This window comes from Mauremys reevesii, linkage group 1 (genome assembly GCF_016161935.1).
Source record: "Mauremys reevesii isolate NIE-2019 linkage group 1, ASM1616193v1, whole genome shotgun sequence".
Taxonomy (NCBI): domain Eukaryota; kingdom Metazoa; phylum Chordata; order Testudines; family Geoemydidae; genus Mauremys; species Mauremys reevesii.
Window position 1 is genome coordinate 238,870,227 of NC_052623.1, and position 15,632 is coordinate 238,885,858.

General features: G+C 39.8%; 1 protein-coding gene across 12 annotated transcripts in view; it reads right to left on the reverse strand.

The window, feature by feature from the left end:
* The window catches only part of PPFIBP1 (PPFIA binding protein 1), a 169,087-nt gene that overhangs the window by 59,392 nt on the left and 94,063 nt on the right, over nt 1-15,632 (reverse strand). For all 12 annotated transcript variants that reach the window (XM_039482881.1, XM_039482853.1, XM_039482892.1 and 9 more), the window contains 2 exons: nt 10,957-11,046; nt 8,553-8,758 (listed from right to left, as the gene is read on the reverse strand). In XM_039482881.1, the coding sequence (XP_039338815.1) occupies nt 8,553-8,758; nt 10,957-11,020 (270 nt within the window). In that variant the 5' untranslated portion in view covers nt 11,021-11,046. The remainder of the gene's footprint in view (nt 1-8,552; nt 8,759-10,956; nt 11,047-15,632) is intronic.

Here is a 15,632-nt window from a genome sequence, read left to right on the forward strand (position 1 = left end):
GGCTCAATTCAATATGCAGCCTGTAAAGAAACCAGATTTTAGATACCAATCCAAATATTTATTATGGATAAAAATTATATAGTGTTGTTAATTTGCACAGTTTAAAAACAGATTTTATTCCTAATATTTTCCTGGCCTAAAAGAGAGTTACAATATAAAGAAAAGACACTGGACTACATTTTCAGCACAAGGAACGTGTGGGGACTTAAAGACAAGAAGGAAGAAATTGGTCCTCTCTGACCCAGTTGCACAAAATCACTTATTGCACATTCAGCATTTTTAAAATATCTGCATGATACAGTACCATTCTGAGACACACTGGCAAAGAGATGAGTGCCTCAGGAAGCTCACCAAGTGAAAAAACAAAAACACAGCTACAAAATATCCCATCTGAGGTGAAAGAAAATGAATTATTTCAAATGTTATCACTGCTTACAAGCAACATGCTGCATGATAGTACATACAGAGTAATTAAAAACACACACACACACACACTACAGAGCATCCCTTCACAACCTCAGACATATTTTACTGTGTAAGCAAAACTTTGTATTGTGAATACATTCCTTTAAGAAATTGCCTCAGTCTGAAGAAAAAAAATAAAAATAATGTAGCTGCTACCCAGGAGCCCAGAAACTGAAAACAGCAGGAAAATGAACCAGAGAGACCTCTTTTTCATAACGATTCCAACAGAAAAACGTAAACTATCTTAACAGAGAACAGAATCTGATTTAATTCACACAGATCTTTCATGCTCATAGTTATTTCAAAGCATTTTACAATATCAGAATTAAGTTATTTTAAAAATATTCTTCCTATCCTCATATAAATCACTTGGGAAAGCGTGGGAGCCTAATACAAACCAACGAAGACAATGGAAAGACTCCCATTGACTTCAGTAGTCTTTGGATCAGGTCCTGTTTCTTTCCTTCTTTTTGTCTTCTTAATACCTACTAAAAGAAATTCCCCAAGCTGAGTCCAATGACCATCTGCATGAGTCAGCAGAATAGCCCTGCAACTCCAAGCATGCTCCAAGAATCAGACATTCTGTTGTACTCTTGCAAACTGCAGTACAAGATACAAAATATAATGGAGGACCACTCAGTTTAAAATTATAGAAATATTAAGCCGTTAAAGGTTAAGCCCTCAAGAAATTGGGGTAAATCCTGCCATTTGCTATATTGGAGTGTTGTGGCAGAGGGTATGTTTCTTCTTACCATGCAGTATCTCCCTGGTACACCAAGGTGCCTAGAAGCATGTATCACTTTCCCAGGAAGGCAAGAATTTCTGTCTTATACGCAAGTGATCAATACCTGGCACTAGGGTCAGCATTCTCAAAGGAGCAGGAAGCGTGCCCCAGAGTACCCTGCAGCTGTCCATCATGTGTACTCCTGGGCTCGAAGGATTCCTGATGCAGAATAACCTGCCGGTATCTCTGCTCATCCCAGCTCTGCTGGATTCTAAGCACCAGGCCAAAGCTTAGCCACTGTCGATGTTTACATAAAATTGTTCTAGCATTCACTGGAATTTAGCAGAAGTAATCGGGATCTACCTCACAGACAAGTGAGAAAGACAAGCCAAACAAGTCCAAGAGTTTCCCAAGTAAACTCTTCTTGGCTGCTAAAGGGAAGGGCTTTCTTTTAAATTACACGGTGTGTGAATAATGTGAAAAACAAATGTTCAGAGCCTTTGCTGCTATTTTGTAAATCAGTGTTACATAACTGGTATCTCTTTTTAGTTTTCTGAAATCAAAACGGTGAAAATATTTGATCAACATTTTCCATTGCAAGTTCTGTCTATCTATCTATCTCAAGTGCTTATACAGCCCCATTACCACAGTAGCCTCACAACACCTATATGAAGTGGGGGAATATCATCCCCGTGTTATAGATGGAGGACTGAAGCACAGTGTGGTTAAGAGACTTGCTCAAGGTCACACACAGTAGCAGGGAATTGAACCTAGGTCTCCGAAGTGCTAGGCGAGCACCCTAACCACTGGCTCATTCTTCTTTTCTGTGCAAAATCAATACAGACGGACTCAAACGGAAATCTACACACAGAGCCATATATCTTTTTTTATTGCACTAATTCTAAAGCACGAAAGTCTTCCAAATCAGGGTGAAAACTGATGAGGTGTGATAGCATTGTTAGCCAGTATAGCATTTTGCTATGACACTTCATTTCTATGCTCTAGAAGAAAGTTCCCTTTCTGTCCCAAATGGCCCAGGCTTGGTCTGTGTCCAACTGTGAATTTTCTCCACATCAGTATTTAAAAAAAGGCTTCAGACCATATCTGGAGCTGAGAACTTAAAAAAAAATTAATTAAAAAATATCGCCATAAAATACCCCATCAGTAAATAGATGGGAATCCCATTTTGGGCAGTAGTTAAGTCTGTATTCTCTCTTCCCCCAAGCAGATTTTTTTATTGTACTGGTAATGACAGGTTTTAACAAAACTGTCAAATCAACAAAACCCAGAAACCTTTTGTAAATCCTGTGTAAAAACAGAGAGAGCTGACTGAGAGCAGGTCTATACTTGAAACGCTGCATCAGCGCAGCTGCACCAATGTGCTGCACTAGTGCTTTAATGAAGACGTTTTAAGCCTCTGTGAGAGGCCATAGCTATGTCAACGGAAGAAGCACTCTCTCGCTGACGTAGCACTGTCTAGCTGGGGGGTTAGGTCAGTATAACAACGTCGCTCGAGATGTATGTGAAAAAAACCACATCCCTGAGCGACGTAGTTATACTGATATAGGTCTGTAGTGTAGACTAGACCTGATTAAACCAAGGTCTCATGCTCAATTCAATAACGCTTCTCTGTCTATCATTTAATAGCACATCCGACCAATTCCTTACTTTCAGAGAATGTTTTAGGCATCAGTGGGCAGAACCTTATTGATTTTCATGAAAACTGGAAAAAACGAAAGAGCATCAAGATATAAATATGGTTAAGAACACTAGGTCTTTTACTCTGATTTTACCAATGGACTATTATTTTAATAGGTGGAAGAGTGGCGGGAACGCACGAGTGCAGAGGCCAAGCAAATATTAAAAATAATTGAAAAAAAATAGTTGAACATTCTCAAGTCTCAAACATGATTTACTTAAAAAGTTTTAGGAGAAGATAATTTAGGAGTCGGGTTATGTTGTACCCTATCAACAATACCAAATACCTCAGTGTTTTAATTTTTAAACTGCCACCCGCTCAGTAATCAGAATCAGTAATTATACTCCGTTATACTTTTGCCAACTCTCACAATTTTATTGCAAATCTCATAATATTTGGTGTATAAATCCCCAGTTCCTGGAGTCTTGTGATTATCTGACAATTATCTGAATATTTCAGCTTTGTTTATTTACCAAAAAAGTTTATAGCCTCATGGTTTCAGAAAAAAATCTTGAAAACATGAACTCTAACAGAGTCAAACACCAGGAGGCAAATGGAAAGAACCCCACATTTATTACTCATTAAACTCTCATGATTTTTAAGACAATCATGGATTTGTGACCCCAACTCATGACTTTTGAATGTTTTGGTTTGGCCATACTGCCCTTGTGGCTGCTTGAGAACAACAGGGTACAATGCATGAACTTATCAAAGATGCCAAGCAAAGCAGCAGGGTAGATGGCTCCCTGCTATCTCAAATTACTTATTTTATCAAAGACAGACCAAACTTGATAGTCATCCCTAGCAAGAAGGATATCTTGTGGTTAAAGAGCAGTCTGCAGCTAGGCCTCTCACAAGTGAAAACTCAGTTGTGTGACAATTTGTGATATGGGCACTTTCCACTAGGGGCTAGGATGGAATCATCACACTCCTTTCAACCTATGATCTCTGGCAGGATCTGAATTCAGGTCTCAAGGGGTGAGAGACTAAATGTGCCTCATACTATCATAAAATGCTTTCAGGATCTAGCCCAGTCAGTCTAAATCAAATAAATCTACCTTATGTCTACACTAAAAAAAAAAAAAATCAAATAAATCTTCACTTGAATACAGGATTTTTCCATGAATAAATCACATGTAATGTTTCTTGGCTTGTGATCTACTTCCGCCACATGGGAACCACTCCACATCTTAAAAAGGGCTGATTTATTTCAGTACACTTATCTCAGACCAGCAAATTTATCTTTGAAACCTAATATGCCTTCATAAAGAATACTATTGGTTTTATTAGCTCCCAGGAATCTGGCCAGCTTCTGAAAGAATTAACTCATTAAAGAGGAGGCAGAACCTGCAGCTGATTTTACAAGAGGACCGCAACAACTACATGCACGGAGTCAGGAAATCACTGTCAGCATAACAAGTCAACTCATTGCCAAAAGCTGAAAATATACATGAACTGACCCATGGTGAACATGAAACTTGGCTCAAAAATGGTCACTGGCTGTTAAAGGTCACTGGCTCCTCGGTATAAAAAGCACGCAGAGTTAGAACACCACCACTATTAGAGATGGCCCAAGGATGAAAGGTTTGGATCTAAAACTTTGGGGAGCTTAGATCTGGGGTTCTGCACCAGTCCCATCTTTAAACAAGACACAGTGAATTATGCAAGCATCCTTCCCAGAAAGGCACAGGGCACTCACTGAACTTGACGATGTTTTTTTCTGTAATCAATTATTAATATATCACTTAAAAAGCAACAAATCATCCAATTTTAATTTGAAAACTCAACTCAGAGAAGAGTGAGGCGATGCTCATGGTTATGGGAAAGCATTTTTAAAAACTTGCTGGCAATTTGACAGTGCCTGCTACCCAGAAAGGAAGCCAGTCCTCGTAAGAGGAAGGTGCAGTTATAACTGACAGGTGTCTTTAGATTTTGTGTTTTCTGTTTGATTTTTACTCTACATTGCTTAAAGTGAGGCTCCACTCATAAAAGCGATTAGGTAAAATGTATACCTCTTTACTCAAGAGATTTGCCCCCGTGTACATGTTCCCAGCCAGAGCTGCTGACTTTAGTGACTAAAAAGAGGTTTTCCTCCATTTAACTCTTAGTAGTACCTTGAAGCCAACTCTGGGAGAGCGAGCTGAATTCTATTCCCTTTGTGCTTCATTAACAGAATTATGTATCTAGTTCAAACTGAAAGCAACAGAGTTGCAGGGATGCAATGAAGAGCAGAATTTGGTTTGAAATACTTTATTACTCATGATGACATGCAAGAAGGATAAAAAGACAGCCTTTCAATTTGCGGGGCTCATAGTTAGAAATACATTTTTTTTATTTGCAAACTGACCATGTCTGACCTGGAAAGCACTGAGAAACAAAAACAGATCTATTTGCAGAGAAAAAGAGACTGTGAATAAATGCTTTGCCCTGGGCACTATATAAATTAAGTAGATATACATTAGAATAGAATGAGAATTTTTATTCAATCAGCAACAAACTGAAGATCCCTGAAACTTGGGAAAGGTTATGATCTCATTGTGAATGTCACAGCTGTTCTCTATGTCTATGATGAGACACACTGAAACCCTGGATCCCAATACTTCTGAACTGTGAAGAAGCCTGAATCCAGATCCAAATAGTGAATGACTGGGCCCATCTCTAAGTTTAATCAATAAATCCATCCATCCACTTCCAGCATGCACATAGGGAAATGCATGTATGATTTCCACTGCACATTTTTTTATTCACCTAAATTAGAAAAGCAGACAAGAAAAGCAGCTTGATTCTACCCCGTTTAGTTAATTAACACATTGTGGATTTCAAATGGTGATGTTAAGAGTTCATTTTGTTCCATGGAAACATTAGTTTACCTTTGAATTCCTCAATGGAAACTACTTGATCACTTTACATAAACAACTCCATGAGCAGATGTTAGTGCACAACTGGTTCCAACTGGCCATTTGGCACACTTAACCATTCTCCTCAAAATATTTCACATCCATATTTTAACTTAACTACTTGTCCCTTTGTGTAAAAAGGACATTTGAAACAGGAAGTTCATTTTGTTTTTAAATGCTGCGTAGAATCCTGCTCTCCTTCCTTTGCGAGTCATCCCAAAGGGGCTACACATGTAAGTCCAGCAGGAAGAACTTGGTGTGAGGTCAGGAAGAGTCATGAGGAGAACTTGAGACAGTCAATTTCAATATTGTGGGATTGAAAGAAGTCTCTGTTAGCTGTACCACATTACACAGAACTATATGAGGAATGCTAATCCAGACCCTTTCCCATCTAGATCATTAATTCAAATTCCACCTATGACAGCAGTAATTGAAAGCTGTTACCATCTGACAGCTGCTTGGTGGTCTATGTGAAATGAATTTGGTGATTTCTTTCCAGTTCCTAATAGGCAGAAACATCTGCATCACAAAACCACCACCAAAACTGGCACTATTTGGCATCCTTATCGATAGCCTTAGCAGAGAAACTGGTCACGGAGACGGAGCTATCTTCTTGCTGATAGAGACAGCCCCTCCTGCTCACCAACATGGCATACTACTGGCAGGTCAGCATAGCCAGACTTGTACTGTCCATGCTTTACCTGCAGAGATTTTTCATTCATCACGGATCTAATTTACTTAGCATCTTTCACAAGCATTCAAATATAAATATATAAAGTCAACCTCTTGGACAGCACATGATTGAGTCCCATGTTTACACCCATTCCACACAGACCTGGTATTAGCTAGAATTGATGTTCATTACTGTACATTACAGACCTTGGAGGTGCTGAAATTATATATAATTCAATCTCTTCCCTCTGACATCAGTGTGTTAATCGCCACTTTGGGTCTTGATAACAGATTTCAGCACTGAGGGCCTTGATTCAAAGCCTGCTGAAGTCAATGAAAAGACTTCCACTGACTTCAGCAGACTTTAGATCAGGCCCTGGGTCACTTGAATAGTATAAAGCAAAACTACTTCAAAAACACTGCTCTCCTCCTAGAACCTTCAATAAGAGAAAAGTATTTCTGTATTATTCCCAGGACCAGTATCTCTCAACTGAAATGTCATAGAACTACACGTGCCACTAGATGGCACCTGAAGTCAAATAGAAGCAAATTCTATCAATGAAAAGCCATTACATTCTTACACGGGCAAATATTAAAAAATGGCCTCTAATTTTACATACATAACTGATTTTGCATGCGGTGTTGTGAATGTTACTAACAGAATGCAGTCTTAGGAAAACAAGAAGCCCACTTCCCCCACTGCGCACCCAAGGTCCATCTAGTCTGGTATCTCGTCTCTAATGGCAGACAGCACTAGCTCCTTCAGAGGAAGTTGCAAAACCCTGAAGTAGGCAGATGTGGAATAATCTATTCCCTGCCCCTCCTTGCAGTAGGTGTTATTCTGATCGCTAACACTTAGGCCGTAGCTACACTACAGAGCTGTAGTGCTGCTAGTGCAGGTGCTGTAAGCCAACGGGAAAGCGCTCTCCTGTCAACTTAGTTACTCCACCCCCGAAAGCAGCGGTAACTATGCCAGCGGGAGAGCTTCCACCCTGACGCTTAAGTCGATGTAACTTACGTCACTCGGGGATGGCTTATTCACACCCGACTGACATAACTTATACTGACATTTGTGCTAACGTGTACATAACCTTAGAGACTGACAAACGCTGAAGTATGAGGCCTAATATATAATTTTCACTTCCACCACCTGGGCTCCCCTGAGATATGTATTCTCCCCTAAGCCACCAAACCAGCACCAAAGGAACTCACAAACAAGGAAGACTTTCACTTGCACCTGCAAGCAAGTACACCAGGAATACTGCAACGGGAAGGGGATTAGGGATGCGAAATTAGTGGTCAGGCTGAGGCCTCTCTGAAGAGGCTGCCCTAAATTATGTCTCGCATATACCGTGCATAATTACTTCCTCTGTGCTTTCCTAAGTCACACTCTACTACAGAGTAACACACTGCTCTCAAATGCAGTAGTAACAAGCCATGGGCAAGGGAAAAATAAACCTGCCAACTACACACCGGGGTTTCTTCAAAGCGAGGATGACAAAAACTGGAATTCACAGGCACAGAAAGTAACTGGAACAGATTTGGTCTCTAATATGCAATTTATGCTGAATGATACAATATGCCACTAATTTCCTTCTTAAACCAACATAACAGTCAGTTAAAGATGCTGTCATTCTAAAAGTTTTCCTGATAGATTATTAATACCAAAAAGTGTAAACAGTAGGTCTGATCAAATATTTTCCATTAAAACTGATTTTTGATAGAAAATTGGGTTTCAACTAACTAAAATTTTCACTAACAGCGTTTGCTTTCCACAGAAAATTTTGATTTTTTCATAAAAATATTGAATGCCCAATTATTGGAAAATGTTCCCACCAAGAGGAGACACTGTGGTACATCATGGAAAATGTCCAACCAGGAACCCCAGGCTATAAAGGACAACGAGATCATGAGGCTCTGCAGCAGCTTTTCTGAGCCAAATTATCGCCCATTTTGTCCCAAATATTTTGGTTTTCAATTTTTGACTGAAAATTCAGAATTTTTCTGTAGAAAATAAAAACCCATTTTCTGACCAGCTGTAGCCTGTAAGACAGGACCCCCAATGTTTTATAAGAAAGTCAAGGTGATATTGTACCATTTGGCTTTGGAGCCATTCAATCAAAGCTTCTGCTGTTGAATCTGGGACCTGACATCGCAGTCCTTCTTTTTCATCCGCTTCCATCATCTCTAGTAAGCCACGCAAATCCTCCACGAGGTGCAGTGCTCGCAGGCTCCCCATGAATGGGGAGGTAGGGGACTGACAATCAAATATGCCATTGGAATACTCCAAAGCCTTGGAACCTAGACAAAAGCAAGGTAAAGAGACAAGGATTACATTAGATAAGCCACAAAAGTAAATAAATATATAAATATGATTACGAGACTTGCTATAATACATCTAGGAGGTTCAGCACCTACAGGGATTCCTAGTGACAAATATTTATTACCAACAAAATTCAGACCTGGATCTGGATTTTGAACATCCCAGACTTTAAGGGTGTTTGGATGCAGGCTCATCTCCATGTTATAGCACAGACTGGTAATTCTTCACTGATACTCATCTGGTGTCCTGATGATACCTGTAACTTGTATCTTTTCTACAATTTTAATGTACAGTAAACCTAACATAATATATCACAGGCTGTTACGACTGTCTTGCAGCAGAGTAACATGCCAATACAAAGCACACTGGAGTTCAAGGCACAGCTTGGTCCCCCAGCTCCCTAGGCTACCGGAGGTTGGGAATACTATGGAAGAAACATGCTCAGCCCTAGCAGTGTTTTCTCTCACTCTGTGGTGATTACATGACCCAAGAGAGACACTGATGGGTTCCACAGGGAATTGCAGTCAACATTTTTCACTCAGAGAGAGGTTAGCCTGATGCAAAGGCTTGGAAGCCTTTAAAAAAACAAAGAGAATAAACGAAGAGGAAGAGAAGGAAATATTGAATGACTTCCCCTAAAATTAAAACCGTAAGCCCAAACAAGGTGGATATCGTGGCGTTCGCACGTGAGTATTAATAAGCAAAAGTTATTATTCACTAACACAAAGAACGTTCACTCTAAAGTTAAAGGTTCAATAAAAAAGGGAAGAAATTCACAGTTAAAGCTGATTTAAGTTAGCTTAGCTAATTCTGTCTCGATACTTCAACACACTGATTTGAGACTGTCACCTCTGTAACGACTTAATACTGTAATGCCTAGACACAATGAGACATATTAATGACAAAGTATCAGCTTTTGTGCTGTTAACTGTTTGGATATTGCAGATATATGCAGAATGTACACTTCCTTCTAAGCCTTCATTTGTCTGGCAGTCTGAAAAATGCAAGCATTCCAACTATTAATTCCCTTTGAGAAAACTGAAGAGAGAAAAATCCCTTGCAGAAGTATAGGAGGTGATAGGACAGAATTAACTCCTTTGAAATATTATTTAAAGGTTTGTAAAGACATATGTAATTAAGTCTTTGGTGTCTTAAACATCCTGATAACCACCCTTTATTTTTACATTAAACCCCATGCTATTCAAGCCTACTTGGGCCCTTCATAATTCAGACGCTTGACCAGATCTGCATGCTAATATAAGAGATTGACTATATCAATCCTAGGACTTCATTATGACCCATTGTATACACTGCACATGTGTGCCAGAGGTCTTTAAGAAGATAGCATTGCAGAGAAAAGTCAGTTCCAGCAAAGCAGGAACTTTTTTAAACTTTTTTTTTTTAAAAAAGGAAAATTATTGTATGTGGGATTGTTGAAGCCTGCATATCTCTGATGCTGCCTACGCAGAATACTTCTTCGATTTGAACAGCTGTCTGGATAGCTCTGCTGGAATGGAATCAAACCAAAAACTTCTGTCTGCTTTGTTTCTCTGTTTCATATGATTGTATTTTTTTCACAGCTCACTGGACACAGTTTTAAGAGTTCAGGAAGTAATATACTTTTTGATTTCTCTCCCCAGCCCAGTAAAAATGTATGAGCAAATTGCTCATACTTATGAAAACATTAAAGTTAGAGACAGGCCCAAACCAAAGCCCTGATTCAAAAAGCCCCTACTTTGAAAGGATCAAAATTCAGTTCTTAATCTGAATTGTCCCATTCAGGCCTATTTAATTAAATTTTCTCAAGACTTGAGTGAGGTACAGCACTAGACAAGCTTTCCCTTCCTGACACCCCACTACTCTTCAAACAAACACTAATCCTGATTTGAAACATCCTTGGCTATTCCAGTCCTTCAAGTTGAACCACATTGCCCAATGGTTTTGTGAAGTATAGTGATGGGGAGATAGGAGAAAAGGTGCAACTGAATTTGCACCGTGTGTTTGCAGGGATTTGGGCCATCCTCTTTCAAATCTGTTTGCATCCTTTGAGTTTCACAACTAGTTAGTAGGGAGACATTAAACACAGGTCTATTTGCATCCTCTTTCGACTGGAACTCAGCCCTGCACAGATGAAAGGAGGATTGAACTGGTTGAACAAACAGCATAACGTTGTTACCTGCTATAATGCCGTCCATCTGTTCCAAAGCTGCAGCCAGCATGTCACTTGCGTCACTCATCATCTTCCTGCTTTACTCACTGCTAAAGCCTAACAAGAAATGAAATAATTCTGTTACATTGACACCAATACATCAAAAGCCTCAACTATGCAAGTCAGTCTGCAAGTGGCAATTCATTTTGCGGTTGTATTAATTGAGATGGAATACATGGGCCAAAAGTGTTAACATAACCCAGTGACTGTCCAACATTAAACAGCATTAAACAAGGTCTGGGGTTTGGTATACAGAGACCTCAGCTTGCTTGACACTATGGCAAATACACCATTACAAATCCTTGTAACTTTTTATTAAAGATACAGAGAAGGAAAAAATGGTTAAAGCATCTGCAATGAAAAATCTTAAGTCCGTCTTTCATTTTAACAATATCCCCTGTTCCCTTTCCTTTAGCTGGAGAGAGTTTTTAGAAGGAAACCTCCCCATCTTGTTTGACGGTCTCTTAGATGGTATTAACGATGATAACTGTCCTTTTGGGGAAAAGAGAAGTGAGTTGAAATGGGCTGGAACTGTTGTTAAAGTCTAATCCCATTTTATTTCAGATGGTCTTTGGGATTCAGATGGAGCTGGTAGGACTAGCACTGACATCTGGATCCCTCTCTCTGGCCCAGTCTAGTCAAGACATCTCTTGGGATCAGGATGACAAAGGCTAGGGTCTCAGGAGACACTGGGGCACAGTCATGACGACGAAGTTGCTCCAGTAGCCTCACTCTGTTTTTATTCTCCCCCCCAAAAAGTCTTTTTTTAAGGACCCAAAAAGGGAGTGGTGGGTGGAGTAGCTTATCCCCTCATTATTTTGTCCACCAGTTAGGCCTAGTATCTGACACAAATTTTGGTTCATTAGTTTTTGGTTCCACATTTCTTGTTTTCACTAAACTACAGTCTTTGAGTTATATTAATAGGCCTCTTTGCTTAGACTAATTCAGTATTTTTGTCTCACTTTCATACCTTTTTATAACATTCATTATTGAAAGCAACTACTTTCCATGAACGTTTGTTTTATAGGTTATTGCAACATCTCTTGAACTTTCATATACTTTTTTACAATTGAGCTTACCATTAGGGTATATTTTTAAGCCCAATTATCATAGCATCACTCAGTGTCCTCTAAATTTAGGAAGTTTACAAAGTAGCAGGGTTCTTCCTGACCACTGGCAATATCAGCAGGCCTATCTCACCCAAGCCCCAAATGAGCTGCTAGGAAATCAAGTCTTTGCTTGTTGGGCTGGTCTCTATCTTTGGGAGGTCTGGCCACAGTCTCGTTCATGTGTGTCAACTGCCTGTGTTGTAGAACACTGGTGGCCCTCTAATTCCCACCAGCAGTGGCATGTGACGCTTCAGACAGCTCACACAGGAGAAACAGCATGCTCTAATAGCCAACTGAAATTTGCCAGAAGGGAAGTAAATTGAGGATGAAGCTTTAATCATAGCAGTAAGCCTGAGTCTCTGCTCTAAAGCTCCCCCAGGCTCACAACTCCTCTTCTCTTCTGTAGTCCCTCACGAATCAAAGAGAGTCTCACAGCGGATGAGAAAGGAAATAACTATTTTCGTTAACATGGCACACTGTTCTATATCAATGGTGCATCTTGTGAGGAAAAAACCCAATTTCAGATAATCCAGGTTTCAGGGAGTTCAGGTAAATCAGGGGTCTAGTGTTCTGTGCATTACTTCAGTAGAGACCGAGGGGGGGAAAAAAACAACCCTTGCGTTATTTTAGGACTTCTCTAACGGTTCTAAATACGTGTCACTTGCATTATCGTGACTGTGTGTGGAAACAAGGTGACAAATGGGGGCAAAATAAAATAAATGCCATTGTTCGTCATACATATCAAAGAAAATAAATTAGCAAATAAAAATACAAAAATAGATTCTTGCACATAAGGAGAGTGCTTCGTTGTTATCTTTTTAACAAAAGTCAGCAGCGTGTGAACCAAATTATGCCCTGGGAGAACTGCAGAGAAGACAATGGAGTTACACCTAAATTAATCTAATGCCAGAATGTTTAGAAGTTGAGGAATAAAGAGGGACTTAAAAACTAGACTTTTCTTGGAAGGACACTCTACTCTACTCTTCAAGTAGAACCTGCTGGACACACTTCCCAAGATGATAAGATGGGAGTTTGGGAATTTAAATGGACGATTTAAAGGAAAAAAAAGCAGTATTTTTAAGTTTTGGTCCTCAAACTTTATTTCTTAGTTGAATCACTCCCACTTTCCCAGCTGCAACAACTCATCCTTGTTTCCTGTTATCCTTTAGCTCATGAGAACACTCAACTTTCAAAAAATCAACATAAGAGGCTTTTAAAGATGGCAACCCACTTCCTTTGCACCAATTTATACTGACTGCATCGGAGCTGGCCCAGACCAGAAGTTCAGCCAGAGCCTCTCCCCACTATGCTGAGGCAATTGGTGAAACCCTTCATCAGGAATCAAAAGGGGCCAAAGTTAAGTGCAGAAGTGGCAGCCATTTTAGGAGTACACAGTGTGCCAGAGTTCAAATCTCTACGGCTGTTATTTAAACTAAGAGAAAGGAAGAATTAACCCCTCACCACAAGTATTTATAGCCAGTGAATTTTGCCTAAATTAACCAGCTTACATTCTTTCATTTTAAGTCTAATGCCCCATGCAGCTCAGAGACAAGTTGACATATCTTATTAGAAAGTAACAAAAAACTTTACACAAGGCAAAAAACATCCCGCAGTTGTAAAGGAGATTTTGTATATCTATTAGAGCTGTCAAATTATTAAAAAATTAATTGTGATTAATCAAAGTTTTAATCATACTGTTAATAACAGAATACCAATTTAAATTTACTATAAATGTTTGTGGATGGTTTTCTACATTTTTAAATATATCAATTTCAATTATAATGCAGAATAAAAAGTGTCAAGTGCTCATTTTAGATAATTATTTTTATTACAAATATTTGTACTGTAAAAAAAGATAAACACATTTTTACAAATGGAGAACTGAGGAACAAAGAGATTAAAAGCCTGCTTCAAAGTCCATTGAAGTCAGTGGAAGTCTTTTCACAGTGTCTTGCCCAAGGTCACACAAGAAGTCTGTGGCACTGCTCAGATTAATCCCAGATTGGACTCCCAGTCCACTGCCTTAACTACAAAATCAGTAAGAAACCTGAAGATGGTATAGGGAAAATTTGGGCTACCCCTACTGTCTGGGACTCTTAGCAGAGCAATTCATCCAATAAGATCCCAAGATTTTAGACTACTGAGTCAACATAGGGGGATACACCTTCCTCATACCTCCTTTTCCTAACCACCCAATGTCCAAAATTGAAAATCTGGTGAAAAGCAGATGGGTACAGTAACTCCTCACTTAATGTTGTAGTTATGTTCCTGAAAAATGCGACTTTCACTGAAACGATGTTAAGCGAATCTAATTTCCCCATAAGAATTAATGTAAGGTTCCAGGGAAATTTTTTTCACCAGACAAAAGACTATCTAGATCTAGATCCTGGTACACAGTGATGATGATTGTGAAGCTTGGTTGAGGTGTGGGAGTCAGAGTATGGGATATTTCCCTTACTGGTAAATGATGAACTAGCAATTGGCTGAGCCCTCAAGGGTTAACTTTCTCTCTACACAAGGCAACAGGAATGGAGGGAGATATTCACATTTCTCTTAAGTACACTGCCTTGTTAATTAGATCAGCTTGCTGAGAGGCAGCTGCTGCAAGCTCCCTCCGTCCTCAGTCCTGGTCTGTCCCCCCTGCTCTATGGAAGGTATAAGTGGGGTGCAGGAACGGGAGGAGGGGGACACCATAACATTAGCCCCCTCTTCCTTCCCTCCCCTGCCACACAGCAAGCAGGAGTCTTGGGGAGCAGCTCCAAGACAGAGGGCAGGAGCAGCACATGACAGTGGGGGAAAGGACACAGCTGAACTGCAGGCAGCTGCTGCACAGGGAACTTAGGGGAGCAGGGAGCTGATAGGGGGAGTTGATAGGGGGCTGCTGGTCCACCCTGGTTCCAAGCCCCCCACCAGCTAGATGCAACGGGCTGCTCTTCCTGAAAGCAGTGGACAAAGCAGGCGGCTGCCAAACGACGTTAGAAGGGAGCATTGCACAACTTTAAACGAGCATGTTCCCTAATTGATCAGCAATGTAACAATGAAACAACATTAACCGGGACGACTTTAAGTGAGGAGTTACTGTACTTTGAAGCATATTCTGTATGGATAACAGTGAAGTTGCTGGGTGACTGGATCAACAAGGGGCCCATCATGGAATAAAGTAGTAGTTCTCAAACAGAGAGAACCCCTGGGGGTACGCAGAGGTCTTCCAGATCTATATCAACTCATCTAAATATCTGCCTAGTTTGCAACAGGCTACATAAAAAACACTAGCGAAATCAGTACAAACTAAAATTTCATACAATGACTTGTTTATACTGCTCTATATACTATACACTGAAATGTAAATACAATATTTATATTCCAATAGATTTATTTTATAATTATATGGTAAAAATTAGAAAGTAAGCAATTTTGCAGTAATAGTTGCTGTGACACTTCTGTATTTTTATGTCTGATTGTGTAAAAGCAAGTAGTTTTTAAGTGAGGTGAAATTTGGCGGTGCACAAGAGAAATCAGACTTCTGAAAGGGGT